Raw genomic sequence first — 22,444 nt, forward strand, 5'->3', positions numbered from 1 at the left:
TTCGGTTCCTTCGGTCTGCCAGGGATCATAACTCATATCTAAAAATATTAACTTAAAACTACAAATACTATATTGTAACACTATAGAGTCTCACTCAGAGGAAGAATAGTAGCATTGAACTGCTTGCACTTCACTTTCACTACAAAACCAGCTTCATAAAACGTATAAGCTTTCAAACTTTTATAAGCTTTCACTTGTCAATTTTTGGATATATCAGGTCTTGTCATCTCCCAATATTCACTCTGCATTTGGAAAAAACAAAAACAATTTTTAAAAACTACAGGAATAAATGCAAACTATAGGGGCTTTGGGTGGCTGTTATTCCCCCGAGGGCTGCGCGGAGCGCGTGACGTCACAAGTGAGAATGCTCTATGCTTTCCAGCTGGTTGCCCACAACACAACAAACCTGAGTGGCCCGTTGCTAAGGACGCTGTATGCCGACAGTATGTCAGTATTGCTGTGAAAGCAGCGTGTTAAAGAATCGCAAAAGCATGGAAGCTTTTCGCCTATTGTGCATTTTCCCATACATCTCAGACTCTGCAGCTCATACCTCTCGGAAGCTTTTCTGTCAATGCCGGATTCACTGCCTGCTGTTATGAAACATCCCTGACGTGTATTTCCTAATGTGAGTGTAAATGCAAAAAATCTCGTGTCGAGTGACTGTTTGCATTTTTTCAGAGGTTACTTTTTTCTTCTTTTTTTTACGGTTAAATATTTATTCATAAGAGATAAATTAACAATTGGTTCAGAAATTATTCAGGGTGACTACTAAAGTTCAGTAATTAAATTACCTGGTTTTTCACCGTAGTATTTTTTCGTTTTAAAAGATTTGTGTGTTCGTATTTTTGATAGAATTTTTTTTTCATTTTTCGTGAAACAGAAAAATGGACCTTTGTTTAACTTTAAAAAGGACAATTTTTTCAGGTTGTTAGATTTATTAAATAAGGTCTTATATCAGTGCGCAAAATACCTGGATGTAATTTTTAGAGCGTGAACATAATTTTTTTAAATGTTTAGTAGGCTATAACAAAATTAATGAAAAAATTTATTTTTTGGAATTGGCAATATTCAATTTATTTAAATGCAAAGTGCAATTTGCAAATAATTTAAATAATTTTTATAAACAAATACACAGTTTGGATATTTTTTAAGGAATAGGCTTAATTGTTTTACGGAATCAAGAAAGAATGGATTTCGGATGACTTTTTACTATAATGTTATCGTATTTATAATATTTAATAAGTACCTCAACAATTCTCATAAACAAATACAGAGATTGACTGGTTTTGAACAAATAGGATTAATTTTTTCGAATTTAAGTAAAAATGTCTTTCCGAATAACATTTTGCTATGATAATTTACAAATTCACCAGAATTATGAAACTTTTAAACAATTTTCATAAACAAATTCGGAGGTTAGCTATTTTTTATTAAATAGGCTTACTTTTTTGAAATCCACTGAGAATTTATTTTTAAATTACTTTTTGCTGTAATAATTTTTTAATTTACGAAAAATAATAACTATTTAAGCAATTTTCATGGAAAAAATTTATTTTATTTTATATTGTTTAACGAATATGCTCAATTTTTCGGATTTATTTAAAAATGACTTTCCGAAGAATATTCGTTGACACTTTGAAAATGAGTTAAATGTTTAATTATTTAAGCAATTTTTATTTAAAAAATCAGAGTGTGGCTATTTTTCAACTTATAGGCTCCATTTTGAATGAAAACAATCAGGAATGTTGTTTTTAAAATTACTTTTACGTTAATCATTTAAAAATTTACAAAAATGGTCACTTATTAAACAATTATTATAAATAAACTCAGAGTTGGGATATTTTTTAACAAATGGGCTGAATTTTTACACGATATCTTCTAAGAATGTACCTTTGATGAATCTCTGCTAAAATGCACTGAAAAAATATAAGAATTATAAATTATTTAAACAATTTTTTAAACAAATTCAAAGCTTGGCTATTTTTAAACTAATAGGCTCAATTTTTTCGAATCAATTAAGAATGCCTTTTTAAAGAATATTCGCTAGGACACTTCAAAATATAATATGAATGTTCAATTATTTAAACAATTTTCATAAAAAATTCAAAGTGTCATTATTTTTTCAATAAATAGGGTCAATTTTTACGAAAACAATTAAGAACAGCCTTTCAAATTACTTGTGGTATTATGATTTGCAAATTTCCAAAAGCGATTAATTATTTTAAAAATTTCAATAAACAAATTCAGGGTTGGAACATTTTTTAACAAATAGGCTAATTTTTTTCATAAAAAAAAAAATTCGTAGTTCAAATATTTTTCAACAAAGATGCTTATTTTTTTCCTAATTAAATGAAAATGCTTTTCCAAACAATATTCGCTATGACGCTTTGAAAATTAATAGAAATGTTTAATTATGCACACAATTTTCGTAAACAAATTTAGAATGAGTTTATTTTTCATAGAATAGGCTTCATTTTTGCGAAATCAACTAAGAGTGCCTTTTCAAATGACCTTTGCGAAAATACTTTGAAAATATAAAAGTATTATAAAATATTTAAACAATTTCAGAAACAAATTCAGAGCTTAGCTATTTCTAAACTAATAGGATCAATTTTCTTTAGTTCACTAAGAATTCCTTTTAAACGAATATCCGCTATGACGCTTAAACGATTGATAAGAATCTTGAATTATTTAAACAATTTTCATAGACAATTTCTAAGTGTCGTTATTTTTTCAATGATTAGGCTCAATTTTTAAAGAAAACAACAAGAATGTCTTTCCAAATTATTTTTGCTATTATGACTTGTGAGTTTCCAAAAACGATTAATTATTTAAATAATTTTACTTTAAAAATTCAGAATTTGGATATTTTTTAACAAATAGGCTGCATTTTTTCACAATATGAGCTAAGAATGTCTTTTTATTAAATATTTGCTACAATAATTTCAAAATGTATGAGACTTGTAATTTATTCACAATATTTTAATAAAAAAATTCAGAGTTTAACTATTTTTTACTATTTTTCATTTTTTCGAATATTTGCTATTATTATGTAACAAATCTCAAAAGAAAACATTCAGTGTGTTTCTATTTTCTACGAACAGGCCTAATTTTTCACAATATCAACTAAGAATGTGTTATAAAATTGATAATTATTCAAACAATTTTCATTAGAAAATTTAGAGTTGAGATATTTAAAAAAAAATAGGTGGATTTTTTGATGATATTAACTAAAAATGTATTTTTGATGAATCATTGCCATAATACTTTTAAAATATATAAGAATGATAAATTATTTATTCAATTTTTTAAACAAATACAGCGCTTACTTATTTTTTAACGAATAGACTCAATTTTTTCGGAATCAATAAAGAGTAACTTCCCAAAGAATATTCGATATGACACTTTAAAAATTAACTAAAATTTTTAATTATTTAAGCAATTAAAAATTAAAATATTCAGAGTGTGTTTATTTTTCACTGAATAGGCTGCATTTTTTTATGAAATCAACCGTGAATATATTTTCAAATTACTTTTTCATTGATAATTCGCAAAAAAAATTAATTTTTATCCACATCTTTCAACTTTTAACTAACTAGTTAAATTATTAACAAAAACACAAATTTTTAACGAATAATATAATATTTTACATAGCCAAAAAACCTATTTTTCATAAAAATAAAAGTTGAGTTCACCAAAAAAAGAACACATTTTCAACTGAATAGTTAATTTTGTAACTAAAGAGATAAATTTTCTACTAAGATGATGAAACTTTACACACAAAAATATATTTTAACAAAGTAGATAAAATTTAAACGAAGTTGTTAAACATTATATTATAAAAAAAAATTTCAACAAAAGATTTATTTTTAACAAACAAAATAAGGAATTTTCAACACAATAGTTAAATTTGTAACTAAAGAGATGAATTTGTACCAAGAGTGAATAATATTTAACCAATAAAAATCAAGTTTAAACAAAGTAATTCAATTTAATTATCAATTAGAAAAAGTTAAATGCAACCAAAAAGGAGGAATTTTCAACTAAATATTTAAATCCACGACAAAACAGATTAATTTTCAAGCAAACAGTTGTATTTTCAAGCAAGAAAAATGACATTTTTTCCGAAAAAATTGAATTTTCAAACAAGAAAACTTGTTTAGTCAAGTAGAAAATAAAATTTAAACCAAAATTTTGAATTCTCTGAAATTCATTTAAAGATTCAACATAAACAGAGAGCGAACGAGCGTAGTCTGAAGTTGCGCACGGAGCGTAGCCTCGGCTTCCTCCTTGCGGAGAACCGTCGCATGGGGGGAAAAGGTGGGAGAGCCGCGCGAACATTTGAATTTCTGTGGCTGTGATGAGCAGACAGCACTGAGAGGAATGAAGAGAAAATAGAGCAACAAATGATACATTGTCATCAATGCAAAAAGAGGGTGGCCGCTGGACCGGGAAATCTGGAAATTACAGTAAATTTATTTTTTGACCGGGAATTAAAAAAATTTTTAGAAAATAAATCTGTCCAACTTTGATTTCAACCGTGTTTTAAATAATGAGCTAAATTTTTATATTTTTCAATTATGATATCATTCAGTTTAGATTGCGTAATTAGAAAATCTTTCGCTCTAAAAATGTTCTATTTTAATTTGTAAGCGTACATTTTTCTTTAAAGAATTTAAAAATGCAGTTTTAAAGACTTAAAAAATAACAAATATTTGAGATAGATCGTTTAGGATTAAAAAACAACAACATTTTTAGTCGATGAAATGTAAGTATAAATTAATTAATAATTTTTTAATTGAACTGTACTTTGAGTGTTAAAAAGTAAATAGTAATTGATTTTACAAGGCGATTCGGAATAAGTTCATAATTCTAGAATTTCTAGATTTAAACTTTAAAAATTAAACAGTTTAAATTTGAAAGTCTTATTAGTTAGAAAAATGTAAACGCCCGATTGAAACTTTATAAACTATTTTTAATTTTAAAATAACTTTAAAATAATATATTTGTAACTGAAGGCTTTAAGTAAATTTCAAATTATGTTTCAGTTTAAAATATTCCATTTTTAAACCATTCAATTTGAAATTTTTTAATTAGAAGAAGTAACGATGATCTAATATTAAGAAATATCTGAGTGTTCATTTAATAATCCGTAATTACAAATCAAAAACAAAAAAACTAAGCTTTGAACGTTAAAATTTTAATTACACTATTTAAACAAATTTAATTTGTTTTGATAATTGTAAAGGGATTTAAAAGAATAAAACACACTTCCTTAAGATTTGTAGGGAAATTGAAAACAATTTTTTATTCAAAAAAATTAATCTAAGAGAATGTTTAAAAAGATTTAGAAAGATTCAAGAAACTATAAAAAATGAATGTGGAAAATTTTAAGCAATTCTTTTTAATTTTGCCTTATTTTTTAAAAAGATTTACAAAAAATACGAATCATTTTAAAAGAAATTTAGAAGTTCTCAAAAAGTTTCGGAAACAAATTAAAATTTGAAAAACGTTAAACAATATTCAGATTTTTCAAGATTTTGAAATAAAATTTTGAAGTGTTTTAAGGATTTTTAAAGTATTTAAAATAAAAATAATTTAACTTTTAATTTAAAAAGTGAATTTACTCGAATTTTTTCTAAGGACAGTAGGTGCTAAATGGTTATTTATACATAACAATTCAACAATTTGAGTGACAAATTAAATTTTTTTAAATAGTGTAATTAAAATTGTAACGTTCAAAGTTTACTTTTTTTGTTTAGTTTTGTGTGTTTCATTTGTAATTACGGATTTTAAATATACAGTCAGATATCTCTAAATATTAGATAATTGTTAATTTTCTTAATTAAAAAATTTCAAATTGAATGGTTTGAAAACGGAATATTTTAAACTGAAACAATATTTGAAATTTAATTAAAGACTTTAATTACGAATATATTATTTTAAAGTTATTTTAAAATTAAAAATAGTTTATAAAGTTTCAATCTCAAAAATCAACTCAAAATCTGATTGGCGCCGCTGTACCGGAACTAGTTAAGCTTTTATGAGTTTTGATTGGCATGACCTGGCGCTATTTTCAAATCACAATTTTAATTTTGAGACGATTAAATGCATAATAGAGACAATGCTTAAACAAGAAAATTATTAATTATTGGGAAGGTTAGTTATAAAAAAATGAAACTGTTCAAACTTTTCGCGCCGCATGAAAATATCCAAGTTCCGGTACAGCGACGACTATTGGAGGGGGAAACGTGTATCAACTCTCCCTAGAGGATCTCTAATCACAACCACAGACATTCAAATGTTCGCGCGACTCTCCCACCACTTCCCCCCATGCGATGGTTCTCCGCAACGAGGGAGCCGAGGCTACGCTTCGTGCGCAACTTCAGACTATGCTCGTCCGCTCTCTGAACATAAATGATAACTTTTAATTTAGATCGTTAAGTTTTTTTCAAGATAATTTAATCTGTAACCAAACAGTTGCATGTTGAACCAAAAAAGACTAAATTTCTACCCACATGATAAATTAAAAAAAAAGGGTTGATTTGAACTAAGCGAAATATTTAAGTCACGAAAGAACACAAATTTCAATTTATTTATCTATTTTTTAATAAAAAAGATAATTTTCAATTAAATAGTTGAATTCATAGCTCAAAAAGTTTAATTTTTGTCAAAACATTTAAAACTCTAACTCAAACGCATAACTTTTTAACAAAATTGTTGCATTTTTATATAAATATTTAAATTTTCAACTAAATATTAACATTTCGAAACAAAAAGATAAATTCTAAATAAAAAATATAATAGTAGATTATAGAAAAAAAATGAGTTCAATACAAGTTATTTGCATTTTTTTGTTCTTTTTCTCACTATTTTCACTATTTTCTTTTTACTATTCATTCCGTTCGAATATAAATGAAAAAACAAGAGAAATAGCAAAAAGACACGAATAGGAGAAAGACAGGGAGGCTTGCAATAAATGATTAAAATTTTTGATAATTTAGCGACTAAAGAATAGTATCTTAAATAAAAATTGAAGTTTATTTTTATTCCTTAAAAAATAATAGATTAGAAAACTTAAAATTCTGCTCAGAAAACAAACTTTATGTTCCACTACAATATTTTATTTCGGACTGCACGCTTTTAAATCCGGACTATACAAAGTTTTTTTTAGGACTTAGAAACGTTTTAGATCATAAACTAAAATTAGTTTAAATAAAAAAGGTTGAAAATTATGGACAGCGGATTATCTTTTCTATAGGTAAAATGTCTAAGCTGTTAAAATAAAAAATAGTTTGAATTGTTTAAACATTTGAAAGGTTAAACTCGTCAAAAAACCTTAATTTTTGAGGTTTCCATACTTTTCCGTGACTCAAAATAGCGCCAATTTTTGTCTGAAGACATTTTTCTCGAGAATGTCTGAAAAACACATATTATAAATTTCGTAAATGACACACTACTTCCGATATAAGAGCGCCCCTGGCTTACGCCATTCCTAGAAATGAAGGCCCCTACAATTTCGTAGTAAGAGGAGCCGTGTGGTCGAAAAAGAGGATGTGCTAAGTTAAGCTTAACATTTAGCTCGAGGGCCGCATTCTTAGCACGTCAGTTACGTCATGCGTCCAAATCCAACAGAAATGATTCATGCGACCTTGTCTATTTACGTTTGTGTTCCCCCAATATAAGATCAAGGCCAAGGCGAACCATACCTGAAATCAGTCTTTTATCTAGAGTAGAGTGTACAAGTTTAGTGATCATCTATTCCTGGGTGCTGCCAAACCAAGATAAGATGAAAACCCAGTTCTTTAAAAAAAAATACAATTGCTTTATTTTTTTGTTAACTTGGAGGTAATTTTCTGACGCAAATTTTTATTTCATTTAATTGAGTTTAATTTTCTCTTTAGAATCTTTGGCAAATGGCGCATTCAGGAAAGACTTCCCATGAGGGAAGAAGAGCCATTTCAAGACAAAGAACAGGAAGCGATTCAAACGAAGTCGAAGAACTTTCTGAGTACAGCTTTGAAGTTGAATCGGCTGATTATCTGAAACACACAAGTACTCCCCAAAGGCGAGACACAATGTCTCGCGAATTCGTGAAGGAAATAAACACGAGCGAGGACACTGGAGAAGATACCTCGGATATTATACGATCCCGAAGGAGGTCTTCGCTACTGGAAAATAAAACTAACTGGGAATCAAGAAAGGCTTCGCATGAATTCCGCTCCGATGGAGTCTTCAACCACGAAGAGATCGAGAGTCCGGAAATCCTCGAGAAGAAGAGAAAGCGTAGGCTATCGAGACGAAGACGAAGTGGGAATCGGTCCCTTGAATTGTCAAAAGATCCGGAAGAAAATAGAAAGAGAACTTCCAGTAGAGCTCGACGATCTTCCACCTTGAAATCAGGAACCACAGAGGGTACGGAAAGATCTAGAAGAAAAGGAAAACGCTTTCAGGGTAAGAATTACTATCATCTATATCTCACGTCACGATGTTTGTCGCCACTAAACTCCGAAACCAATTAACCGATCTTGATGAAATTTTGTATACTGTGTGTCATTTGGTCCAACTTAAGGGATAGGATAATTCTTATCCCGATTAATTACCTCAATGTTCTTTTATTGAAAATTAAATGTTTTTATTTGTAAGTTCCGTAAGTTTCTAACAATGGCGGTGTAAGTTAGTTTATTGACCGAAATTTCAACATTCTACGTTATCTGGGTTGGGTAAGCAATGAACAGATGGCGCCTTATTTGGATTTCTTCAATAGTTTAGTATAATATTAATTCAAAATATTATAATTGAGTCACAGCAACGCGTGGTCGGGTCTGCTAGTATTAATTACTTTATAATTTGAGAAAAAATGAATCTTAGAATTCTTAATCATTAAATATGAATTTGATTTTATTTAGGCACCAACACAGACCTGAGGTCTCAAAGACTCTTGCTATTATTTTCGGGGTGTTGCATAAAATGAGATAAACCTTATGGAGAATGAATTGAAATGTACGTCCTGAAAGCAGTGAATTTTATTATTTTCGCAAATTATTCTAAATTTGAAAGTTAAAAAAAATGCTTAAAATTATTATCTTTTACCCAGATTTATCAGAAAATTATTTTCATTCAAGAAACCTGTTTTTTTATTATTAAATGGATAGAATCTCGAAACTAGGTCAATAATTTTCTTCGTAATTATTATGTTATTATAGTATATAACAACCATTTAGAGACATTTATGTATTGAAATTAATGTTTATAAAATATCTTTATTGACAAGAAAAAATGGCATGATGTAGGTTGTTTAAATTTTCCCGCTAAGAATGAAGACGCACAGCTGTAGCCAATCTATGCGTTTGACCAAAAATTTCGCTAGTGGGCGCCTTATTCAAACTTTTTTTATTAAAGTAAATGCTTCTCATTCAATAGAAAATTCTCTATTCTTGGAATATGTTAATGAGCCACTAAATAAGAAAAATATCTTTTTACTTTAATTCAGGAACATCCCCCCAAAAAAGTTTTTGTTATCTAAATTGTACAATATGTGGTCCGAAAATGCGTCGGAAAATATTTTTTTTTGAATTTGTATGCACATCGTCCAGAAATTTGATTGAATCCACACAAAAATAATTCTCTTTTTTAAAATGAAATTGAGAGGTAGTTTTATGGATGTTTCGCATAAAAAAGAGTTTTTTGTAAATTTTATTCAGAAACGTCAATAATATTAATTGAATCACCTTGAAACTCAACTTTTTTGTTCATATAATCCATGTAATCTGAGTAAAATATAACTTTTTGAATATCACCTCCCATAAGTCATTTTTATTGGGTCCCAAAAAAACCCCATAAGTGAGAAAATGCGCTTTGCGAAATTTTGGGGCTAATACTGATTTTTTTGCATTTTTTTACTGCAAATTGTTTCTAGTACACAAAATACTACCTTATACTACTAATTATATGTTTACATCAATTGTTTAAAGAATTTATTATGGTTTTTTAGTGAGGCAAAAGTTAATCTATTTAACAAAAACAACTCTGTAAAGAATTTATTATCATTTTTAATAATACTATATTTGAATAATGCTAAAAATTGCGATTTTTCTCAAATTTTCAAATTTTTGTTTAGTTTCCACGTGCAATAAGTTAATATTTAATTCAATTAATGCAAGGTAAAAAAACTATTGTTTGTGTAATTTATTGCTGTTTATAGCTATGTTTTATATAGTAATAATACATGCAGATATTATTAAAATTATCAGCTTCTTTTCCGCTTTGCCCCTTTTTTAAGGAATTTTTCTTTTCCCGCTGTTTTCAAGAGAGTTCCCTTTTTCTCATTTTTACAAATAAAACTGTTTAGTGCAAAATTAATCTGAGTTGGTTCATTTTCGGGTTGAAAATTGAACTATTTTCTAAAAAATTTCAACTTTTCAATTGGATATTCAACAATTTAGCTGAAAATTAATCTGTTAGTTAAAAAATAACTTTTTTTAACCTTGGTTTGAAAACATTCTATTTTATAAAAATTTAAAAATTTAGAAGAAAATCTAAATATTTTATTGAGGATTAATTTTTTTCTTCGACAATTATATTTTTTTGTTTAACAGTTTGTTTAATTAAGCTGGTTGATTATTCATCTTTTAGTAGAAAATTCATTTTTCTTGTTTAACAATTAACTTTTCTGAATATATTTTGTTAAAAATTGATCTTTTTGAAAGAAAATTAATCTTCCTAGTGAAAAATTCATTTTTTTGGTTGAAAACTTAAACTCTTTGTTCAAAATTCATCTTTTTTGTTGAAACTTTAACTATTTTATAAAAACTTTTTTTTTTATTAATTAAACTGGTTGAAAAGATCTTTTTTTATACAACGTTAATCTTTTCTGTACAAAAATTTATCTTTTTGGTTGCAGATTTACCTACTTTGTTGTCAATTAATTTCCTTTTATTAGAAATTCATCTACTTGTTAGAAATACCATGTAAATTATTCTAAGATTCACATTTGCAGTCTGAAAATTAAATTTTTTCTTTAGAATCCGTTTTTTGTTGAAAATTAATTTTTTATTTGAAAACATAATTATTCCATTTTTAGATGAAAATGTATACTTTATAAGTTTTTTCAATGAGGAATTTGTCGTTTGGTAAAAAATACAATTTTCAACTGTCTTCTTGATAACTCGTTTTTTTGGCTTAAGAATTCAACTGTTCAATTCACAGTTCATTGAAAACCGGGTATGTTAAATAATTTTTTTTTAGGATTAGGAATAATACAATTATTTTTTCTTCTCCTTAAAAAAGTAAATTCTTTTGATAAAAAATTTACATTTTGTTTAGAAAAATTATATTTCAATTGGCTTCTAAAAAGTTATCTCTTATTCAAAATTTAACTTTTTGTTGTTGAATTTTAATCATTTTTGTTGAAGGACTCGACCATTTGATTCAAAGTGCATCCTTTTAGGTTGCAAATTCATGTTTAACAATTCGTCTTTTAGTATGAAAGTCATCTTTCTATTATCGTTTTCTTTTTCTTTAAATACAACTGGTGGAAAATTCGCTTTTTGATATTCAAGGCATTTTTCTTTGTAGAAAATTGATCTTTTTGTCTGATAATTCCACCGTTTCGTTAAAAATGTCTTTTTTCTATTGTTTAATTTAACTGGTTAAAAATGTTTTTTTTTTATATGAACTTTTGAAAAATTGTCTTTCAGTAGAAAATTAACCTTTTACACTAGAAAACCATCTTTAAACTGTCTTTTTAAAATATAGACTCTTTTGGTTTGAATTTAAATCTTCTTTTTGGAAAATTTAACCATTTGAATGAAAATGCATTTTTTTATGTCGAAACTTCAACTACTTTGATAAAGTGGTGTTTTTTGGTCAACAATTCAACATTTTTGGTGAAATTTCTTCCTTGTAAATGAAAAATTCTTCTTTTGTGGTAGAAAATTCATCTTTCGGGGTTCAAAATAAACTTTTTTGTTGGCAATTGAACGGTCTTTGAAAAAAAATTATCGCCTGGGCTTAAAAATTTAACAACATGGTGAAAAATTCAGCTATTGTATTAATTAGTCTTCTTCTTTGTAAAAAATTATCTTATTGGGTTTAAAGTTCATCTCCTTGGTGCAAAGTCTTGAAATATTAGAAATGAAAATTGTTTCACACTGAATGCGACAAAGTATATAATTATTAATTTCATTTAAACGATTTCATTCCTTTTATTTCCTTATTTTTGTTAAAAATCATCCTATTTACCCAGTTTCGAGAAAATGTTGGGCTTCATCACTTTTCCTGCGAGGGGGGGGGGGGGTATAAATAAAAGAATGCATACGTCAAACATTGAGTCGATGGAGGTTTAAATAAAGCCAAAAATTGGCAATATAGTTTATGGAAGCCTATTTATCTGTCTAATTTGAAATGTATCCGGCCAGATGTGTTTTCGTTGTTGTTGATTTGAACAAATTTGAGAGTGAGGACACGAAAATTCCCGAAACCTTTTTGGGCCATCATATTCTCTAAAATTGTTTTTAAGGTAGCTCTTTTGAATTCAGAAAAAATGCCTCAGCAGCGTATCTTGCACCTTTCTTCCTTTACTAAGAGACTAATAAATTTGAGGTTATGAGTTTGAAATCTTTTGAGTTCCAAGATTGAATAGCAGTTCCTAATCCTAAGATTGAAATTTCTTCTAGGGCCTTACTTAAAGTAAAGTTATTTTCCAATAGGTGAGGGCGAAGAGGTCGAACTTCCCATCGCGGAAATATTGAAGAAGGCTCAGCAGAATAAACGGACGAAGTACGAGGAGCCGATCCCCTTAACTGAACTAACGTCGGATACGATCTATGTTCAAGGCAGGAATGGGTTTAGCGCTATGAAGATAAGAGGCGGTCGTTCTGGTTCTGCTAGTAGAAAAAAAGTTGAAAAATCAGCGGGATCCTATTCTCATCCTATAAGAGTTGCGATCATGGTTCAGAAGGTCTGGAGGTGCACCGGTTTTATCTATCAAGGTCTTTTAGCTGGAATGGCTTTTATGCACTTCATCTTGGTGAGTGCTTTCGGTGTCACGATCTTGTATCTCTATCTTATCTTATCTTTTAAATAAATCTAAGAAACACAAACCAGATAAAAATAATAACAAACATAAACACAAATTTTGGTGATTCCTAAACAATTAGACCATTGCTGTATGTCAGAAACATCTGGGATAGAAGCAATATCCAAACAAAAAGCATGCTGTATATTTGAGATTGGTCCTAGGGTTTTTCTTTTAATATCTATCTTATCTTATATTTTAAAGGAATCTAGACAATATAAACTAGGTCAAATTATAACAAATATAAACACAAATGCGGAGTAAGTGAACCAAACTTGATGAATCTATTTCAGATGATTCCTCAAAGATTATACAAATATTGTATGTCAAAAACACTAGGAATAGAAGCAAATTCAAATAGGAATGATCCTGTCAACAAAGAAAAAACTAAAGATAAAATATGTTGCAGGTAATTTTTTAGAGAAATAAACTTTCATTCAGACATCTTTACGTCTTTCAAAATATATTTGTTGTCATTGAAAAACAAAAGAAACTTTATCCCGTGAAATCAATTGTATTTCACAAGCACTAAGGATAGAAGCAAAATTCAAATAAGAATCATCCTGTGAATTTGACATTGACCTCATGATTTTTATTTTAATATCTATCTTATCTTTTAAAGAAATTAAAAAATATAAACTTGGTACAAATATTAACAAATATAATAAAAGAATGATGAGTAAGCGAAGAAAACTTGATAAAACTCTTCCAGATGATTCCTAAAAAATTAGAAAAATGATGAATGTAAAAAACACCAGCTATGGAAGAAAATTCAAATAGGAATGATCCGGTAAATTTGACATTGACCCCGGGATTTCTATTTTAATATCTATCTTGTCTTAGGAAGAAAACTAAAAAATATATATTAGTTACAAATATTTAAATACATAATCAATAAATGAGGAGCAAGTTAACAAAACTTGATAATTCAATTCGAAATGATTACTAAAAATGTAGACAAATGCTGTAGTCAAAAACATCTGAAATAGAAGTGAAATTAAAACAGGAATCATCCTGTATATTTTAGAAATGTCCCAGCCTGTTTTTTAAATATCTATCTTATCTTTTCAACAAAATCTAACAAATATAAACTAGATAAAAATATTAAGAAAGTAAACACAAATGAGGTGTAAGCAAACAAAACTTGGTAAATCCATTCTAGATGATTCCTGAAAAATGGGACGAATGCTTTATGTCAAAACACCTGGGATACAAGCAAAATTCAAATAGTGATCATCCCGTAAATTGGGTATTAGTCCCAGGATTTTTCTTTTAATATCTATCTTATCTGTCAAAGAAATTAAAAATATATCAACTAAATGCAAATATCAACAAAATGGAAACACAAATGAGGAGTAAGCGAACAAAAATAGTTCAATCTATTTCAGATGATCCCTCAAAACTTGGACAAATGCTGCATGTAAAAAACACCTGGGATAGAAGCAAACATATAAATGGGGATTATCCTGTATATTTGCCATTGATCCTAGGATTTTTTTATTATCTATCTTATTTTTTAAACAACAAAAAATATATGAACTAAATGCAAATATTAACAAATATAAACACAAATGAGAAGGGCGCGAACAAAACTTGATAAAATTAAAATGTTTCCTCAAAAATTAGACAAATGCTCTATGTCAAAAACATCAGGGGTAGAAGCAAAATTAAAATAGCAATCATCCTGTAAATTTGACATTGGTCCTAGGAATTTTCTTTTACTATGTATCTTATCTTTTAAATAAATATAAAAAAAATATGGACTAGGTAAAAAGATTAACAAATATAAACACAAATTAGGAGTCAGTGAAAAAAAATAGTTAAATCTATTTAAGTTGATTCCTTAAAACTTGAACAAATGCTGTTTGTCAAAAACACCTGGAATACAAGCAACCATTTAAATCGGCGTCAGCCTGTATATTTGACATTGGTCCTAGGATTTTTCTTGTTTTATTTATCTTATCTTTTAAAGAAATGTAAAAAATATAAACCAAGTACAAATATTAACAAATATAAATACAAATGAGGAGTGAGGAACAAAACTTGATATATTCATGCAAGATGTTTCCTCAAAAATTGAACAAATACTCTATGTCAAAAACATCAGAGATAGAAGAAAAATTCAAATAGGAATCATCCTGTGTACTACTATGTATCTTATTTTATCTTTTAAAGGAAGCTCAAAAATATGGACTAGGTGAAAATATTAACAAATATAAACACAAATGAGAAGGGCGCAAACAAAATTTGATACATTTAAAATGTTTCCTCAAAAAGTAGACAAATGCTCTATGTCCTAATCATCAGGGATTGAAGCAAACATTTAAATCGGGATCAGCCTGTATATTTGATATTGGTCCTAGGATTTTTCTTGTTTTATTTATCCTATCTTTCGAAGATATGTAAAAAAATCAAAGAATTGCAAATATTAACAAATATAAACACAAATGAGAAGTGACCGAACAAAACTTGATAAATTCATTCAAGAGGATATCTCAAAAATTGGAAAATGCTGTTTGTAACATACACCTAGTATATAAGCAATAATCAAATAGGAGTTATCCTGTAAATGTGACGCGGGTCACAGAATTAAAAAAATCTATGTTATCTTACCTTTGAAGAAAATCTTATAAATTTAAACTACTTACGAATGTTAACAAATATAAAATACATACAAATATTAAGAAATGTAAACACAAATAAAAAAAAGCGAACAAACATGAGGAATTAATTTCAGAGATTAATCCTCAAAAATTAAACAAATATTGTATGTTAGAAACACTGGGGATAAAAGCAAAATTCAAATATAAATCATCCTGTAAATTTGACATTGGTATCAAGATTTTTCTTCTAATATAACTATTTGGTTAAATTTCAAGATTTTCGCTACTCTCGAATAACGATTAAAAAACCTTTTTTTACGCCAAAATCCAATTAATTAGTTAAAAGCTTACTTCTTGGTACAAAATTAATTTCTTCGGCCTGGAAATTAGTTTTTTCATTGAAAATTAATTAAAAACTAAAATTGGGTCGTTAGTTTTTTGGTTTTATTTCCAGGAATTCTATACATTTACTGGATTATTAGACTTTAAATAGGATTTTTAATCTGATTTTCAATTATAAATAAAATGTTTGGTTGAAAATTCATGTATTTTGTCAAAAAATATTCCTTTCTAACTAATAATTTAACTACACTCTTTTACTGGATGTTTTTTTGATAGACTTTTAATCTTTTTTGTGGAAAACTGTTTTTTTTTTTTGCTGAAAATGTAACTACTACGCTGAAAATTTATCTACTTTTTTGAAAATTTGCCTTTCTCAGTGAAAAATTAGTCTTTTTGGTTGAAAATGTAACTATTAGGTTGAAAATGCCATCAATAATTTAAATATTTGGTTCAAAATTCCTGTATTTATTTCAAAATTATTCTTTTTCGATATAAAAAAATTTGACTATTTTGTTTTAAAAAAATGTTTCGTTTGGGTTAAAATTAAAATACTTTAATTTTGTTGAAAATGTTTCTTTTTAAATTAAAATTTTCCTTTTGTTTGGTAGAAAATTAATTCTCTGGGTTGAAAATTCAACAATTTGGTTAACATTTTTTTTACTTAAGATTTATAATTTTAGTTCAAAGTTCATTTCTTTGGCAGAACATTTAACAAAGTTCGTTAAGAATCCGTTTTTTTGTTTGTTGAATTTAGATTTTTTTACTAAAAATGTAGCTTTCCCATTTTTTGTAAATAGTTGGTCTTTGCGAGTTGAAAATTCACTTATTTTATTGAAAACTAGTAATTTTTAGCTCAAAATTATTAAGAGATTTTTTTTTCTTTATTGATTGAAAAAATTTTCTTGGTTCAAAATTCAAATATTATGCTTCTAATTCGTATTTTTTGTTTAATTGAATAGGATTTTATTGAAAAGAATAATTTTTTTTCGGTGGAAATATCAACTAGTAAGGACGTCTTAAAAAAACGTATCCTTTTTTATTTTTTATTTTTAATGTGAACTGAATTAATATAATCCAATAAGAAAATCCAACCATTCATGGTCAGAAGTTACTTTTTCTGTTCGAAAAATCGTCCATTATGTTTTTAGTTCGTAATTAATTTCGTTTTGTTAAAAATTTCACTCGTTGGTTGAGATTTCATTTGTTTTCTTGGAAAAAACCACTTAGTTACAAGTCCATTTGCATTTTTTTAAAAATTCCTTTGGTTAAAGATTTATTTCAGTGGTTTACAATTAAATTTTTTTGTTGAAAATTGATTTTATTTTTGTGTTAAAAACTAATTTTTTGACCTTAAGGTATATTAAGAAAAAATTAAAATTGGATTAATTGGGTGACAATTCATCTAGCTTGAAAGAATATTTCTGTGCTTGGTTAAAAAACATTATTGTATATTGCAATTGAACTATTATGTTGAATTTTGAACCCTTTTCATTAAAATTATTTTTCTTTTTTTGGTTGAAGATTTATTTACTTCACTGTGTTATTTATTTCAAAAAATTAACAAAAAAATCTAAACTTTCTAAAAACTAACAAAATGCTTTTACGCATCTCCGAGCAAGAAATTTCTAAAAAATTCTTTCCCTTTTTACAAAGAATAAACTGTTTCGCAATTCAGAGTTTTACAAACAAATTAGTTTTCAACAAAGGAAACATACTAGCGCAGTTTTACTTTAGAATTTATTACTATAAAAATATTTGAATTTTTTGCATTGTTTTTATTAGGAAATATCTTGACTAGTCGAATTAGTTATTTATAATAAAGTATATTTTTTTAAAGAAAAAATGCTATGAAATCAAAACAATCTTTTTTAAGCACTCAAGTTCACACTTGCTCACACTGACGCTTCTCCAGTGCAAATAATTTTTTTTTAATTTGCTAAATAATTGCAATTTTCTGTGGAAAACAAGAAAAATATACAACCAAACCAAAGTTTTGAAAATCAAAAACAGAACTCTGTTTAAAATAAGCACATGAGGACCTATAATGATTTTAAGAATGTGAAAAATTCTTATTTTTCTCAACTTTCTTCTAACAATGACGAAAAATAATATTGTGAAAACGGAAACTTTTTGTAAAATATTTGTCTTTTTTGCTTGAAAATTCATAAATCTGGGAGAGAATTAAACAAAACAATTAAAAATGAGCTTTACGATAAAAAATGTAACCATTTTTTTAAAACTACCTTCTGCTTATATATTTATCTATTTTATTCAAAAATTGAACTATTTCGTTAACTAAAAATTCATCTTTCTTCATTGAAAATTAAGTTTTTTGTTGAAAATTCTTCTCTCCAGTATTAAAAGTCAAAAATTTTCTGAAATATTTAAAATCATAACTTGAATTTCCAAGAAATTTATAGATTTGTACAAAGTTCTTCGGTTTTCGTGGAATTAAACTGTTTCATAATTGTTTTTTTTTATTTAAAAGTAATCATTTAAATTAAAAATTTCACTGTTCCATTTTTGGTTAAACATTTTTAAAATTCAACTATTTAGTTAAAATTTTATGTATTTTGTTGACGATTCGCCTTTTGGTAAACAAGTAATCTTTTTTATTTCATACTTAAAATATTTAGAAAAAAATTCTACCCTTTTGTTAAAAGCTTAATTATTTTGATAAAGATCTACTTATTTTGTTAGAGTCATCTTTCCTAGTGAACATTCTCTTAATTGAAAATAAACTTTATGCTCGAACATTCAACTTTTCTAGTTGAAAATCCAACTATTTTAGAAAACAGTTTGATTCCAGCAAAACATAGAGCTCCGCATGTAAACAGATTAATTATTATCAAGAAAACAATTGCATTTTTCACCAAAAACTTAAGATTTCAACAGAAGAGTTGAATTTACAATATAAAAATAATTTTCTCTATAAGATTTAAAAAAATTTGCATCCAAATTTTTTGATTTTCCAGCTGAAAAGATGAATTTTCTTTTTTTTTTATTAATTGAATTTTTCATTAGAAAATATGAATTTGCAACAAAAATGTCTAGTTTTAACCAAATGATTCCAATTTTAACTAAATAGTTTACTTTTCAACCTAAAAATTATTTTCAACGAAACAGTTGAATTTTCCCCAAAAAATGTAACTTTTCAACGAAATTGTGAAATTTTAAACAAAAAACTGAATTTTCAACTAAAATGATTGATTTTCTACCAAAAAGGATGACTTTTGAGCAAAATACAAGAATTTCCAAACGAATATTTGAATTTAAACTTAAAATAAAATTTCAGCAAAAAAAAGATTTTATTTCGAAGCAAAGTATAGAATTTTATACCAAAATAGTTAAATTTGTAATCCAAAAAGAGAAATCTTCCACAAAATAGTTGAATTTTAACGCAAAAAGTATGAAGAATGAACTTTCAATAAAAAATAATTAGATTTTCTTATTTCATTCGATCTCTAAGTCTCTAAAATCTTATAGTAAGATTTAGAATAGGAAGAGGGGGGGGGGTGAAGAAATATTACCTTATCTTAGATGGGAGAGGGGAGATAAAAACTTTCAGAAAAAATCTAACATAATTTGTGGATGACTGCGAAATAAAAATATAAATTTATCCTTTTAGCTTCAAACATACTTCGATGACTCGTCAAAGTTTCTCTTGGACTATTCACTCATCTGTGAAATTTACACGAACATCTTCTCCTTTCTGATCATCATGTGCATCATTGCTATCTTTGATAAGTAGGTATTATTCTTTATTTTATTTTATTAGGTTAGGTACTATAATGGCATGGGGGTCAACAGCCCATGCGAATTTCGGAAAATAAATATGGCGAGAAATGCCCCCCCCCCCCGCTCTGCATGTCATATTAGGAGTTTAAATAGGTCGTTGAAACCTACCCTTTTCATAATTTAACTGACCTAATCCCTATACTTCTCCTAAGGCATTTTAACCAGTTTCTGGCTTTCCCAGCTTCTTCCTCCTTAACTTCCAACTCTCCTTACTTTCCTTTACACTAATGTTTTCTTTACATCCCTTACTTGCCCACCAATCACTTCCTCTCTGCTTTCACATACTTCTCATCACATCATTTTTATCTACTGTCCCTCCTCATCTTTACCCCACTTCCGCTCCTCACATTACCCCACATTTCCCCTACCAACCTTCACTTTATTACCACTCATGGCTTATATTTTCCGTTCCCTGATTTCTCCTCACTTTCTCTATTTCTTTGCCTCTTATCCCGCCTCAATCTTTGTAGTTCTGCTTTCCTTATGTCTCCTCACTTCCCCTAATTTCTCAGCCCTTACTTGACATACTCTTTTTTCCCATTATTTCCGTCTATTCTTCGCGTTACTCGTATCAAACCTGTTAATACCACTGTGACCGCTACTTTCCCTTCCCTCAATTCTCCTCGCTATCTCTACCCATCTGATATTAATATTATGTCATTATCGTCTACTTCCCCTCCTTTTATTTCCTTTACTCCCTCTCCATGCACTGGTCCTTCTGACTCTTACTGCCCCTCCTTACATTACCCTGCGTTAACCCTACCATCCCACCCATAATTATCCATCGCAAACCCTACTTTCCCTTCTTCTGACTTCTCCTCGCTTTCTCTACTTTTCCCCTTCTAATCCTGCCTCAGTTTCTGTAGTTCTACTCCCCTCACATCTTCTTAGATCACCACTCTCCCTAATTTCCTCACACCTAGTTTAATTCCCCTTTACTAATTTCTATCACTCCCTTTTCCTTAATTTCTACTAGTTCTCCTCCCATTACTTCCATCCACTTCCCCTTCTCGCATTTCCTCTACTGGCCTTACTATCATTTCCCAATGTTTACCCTCCATGCACTTCCTATGCTTGTAAAAGGAAGGCGTTATAAACTATAAATTTTTACTAAATGTAACAAAATTTTTTTTTATTCAAGTGAAAATTTTTAGTGAACATAAATGTACAAAATTTGGTTATAATTTTGTCCAACTTTTAATCACAAAAATAGAAAGATTCATATATGCTTTACAGCTACTTTTTAATCATATCTTTTCTATATTTTTTCTGACAAGAACTATGTTATAAATACTTTTATTTGAACAAAGAAATATTATTAAATGAATCAAAACTTTCTAGAAAATTAAAAATTTTTTTCGTAAATATTTTGAATACAAAGTTTGCTGCACGTCTACAGACGTTGCAATTATGAAAAGGGAAGTAGGGTTATTGAGAGGAAATAATTTAAGGAGATGTTGAGAAATACTAGGAAGTGAAGTAGACGATTTGGGATAAATAAGGAAGAAGAAGTAGGGGAAATAAAGAAGAAATTAGGTAAGGAGGTAGAGGAATGAAGGATGGCGGTGTGGGGATTTTAGAGGAGAGTAAGTACGGAAAATGAGAAAAAATTGAATGAAGATAAGTGAGGTAAGATATAGGAAATGAGGATAGAGACGTAAGGGGAATAAATTGTGAGAAAGTTTCGGAGGTGAGGGTAGAGTAAAGAAGAAGAAATCGAGAAGTTTAGGGAAATTGAAGGAGAGAAAGGGAACAAAAACTAGAGGAGTGTACATGACAAAAATTATAGGAGGGAAAGTAGGAGAAATTAGAGGAGGGGAGGTAAAGGAATCAAGCGGAATTCAGGAGAGGGGAAGTATCGTACTTGAAGGAAGTAAAGTGGGTGAGAGGTGATGAAAGGAAAGGAATTATGCAACTTGAGGGGGAATGAGGGATCAGGAAGTAGGTATAGTGAGTGGAAATTAGGGTAGAGGAAAAATAGAAAATGAGAGAAAATAAGGGTTAAGAAATTAATGGACACGAGAAGAAATAAAGGGAAGGCAAGCAGCAGTAAATGAGCTGGGGGTAATGAAAGGAGGAGAATTATGGAAATTCAGAAAGAATGAGGGCTCGGGAAGTAGGTAAAGTGAGTGAAAATTAGTAGAGAAGAAATATAGAAAATGAGAGGAAATAAGAGTTCTGGAATTAATGCAATTCAGAAGAAATGAAGAGAAAGGAAGTAGAACAAGTGAAGGGGGAGAGGTGAGTAAGTTTGAGAAATAAGGAGAAATGAATTTGTGGAAAAAGTAGGAAAAATAAGGAGAAATTAGAGAAAGGAAATAAGAGGAGGGAAACCAGATATTTGAAGAAAGTAAAGGAGGTGAGGGGTAATAAAATGTAATTATGAGTAATTGTGAAAATTGATGAAAAAGGGGACTCGGGAAGTAGGTAAAGTAAGCGGAAATCAGTGGAGAAAAAACATAGAAAATAAGAGGAAATAAGAATTAAAGATGTAATGGAAGTAAGGATAAATGAAGGCTAGGGAAGTACGAGGGTGGATTGATAAGTTTCCGGCCTGACCAAGAAAAACAACGTTTTTAAGAATTTTTTTTTTTATTTCTCAACATAATCTCCTCCAAGGCTG

At 28.3% G+C, this 22,444-nt stretch overlaps 1 protein-coding gene across 1 annotated transcript in view; it reads left to right on the forward strand.

Moving 5' to 3' along the window:
• The first annotated feature begins 482 nt into the window (after nucleotides 1-482).
• Nucleotides 483-22,444, forward strand: part of LOC117169540 — a 36,212-nt gene continuing 14,250 nt past the window's right edge. Inside the window, exons 1-4 of the mRNA XM_033355960.1 lie at nucleotides 483-625; nucleotides 7,905-8,454; nucleotides 12,711-13,030; nucleotides 19,652-19,770. Coding sequence (XP_033211851.1) covers nucleotides 7,917-8,454; nucleotides 12,711-13,030; nucleotides 19,652-19,770 — 977 coding nt within the window. The 5' untranslated portion in view covers nucleotides 483-625; nucleotides 7,905-7,916. The remainder of the gene's footprint in view (nucleotides 626-7,904; nucleotides 8,455-12,710; nucleotides 13,031-19,651; nucleotides 19,771-22,444) is intronic.

Source organism: Belonocnema kinseyi, chromosome 3 (assembly GCF_010883055.1).
Source record: "Belonocnema kinseyi isolate 2016_QV_RU_SX_M_011 chromosome 3, B_treatae_v1, whole genome shotgun sequence".
NCBI lineage: Eukaryota > Metazoa > Arthropoda > Insecta > Hymenoptera > Cynipidae > Belonocnema > Belonocnema kinseyi.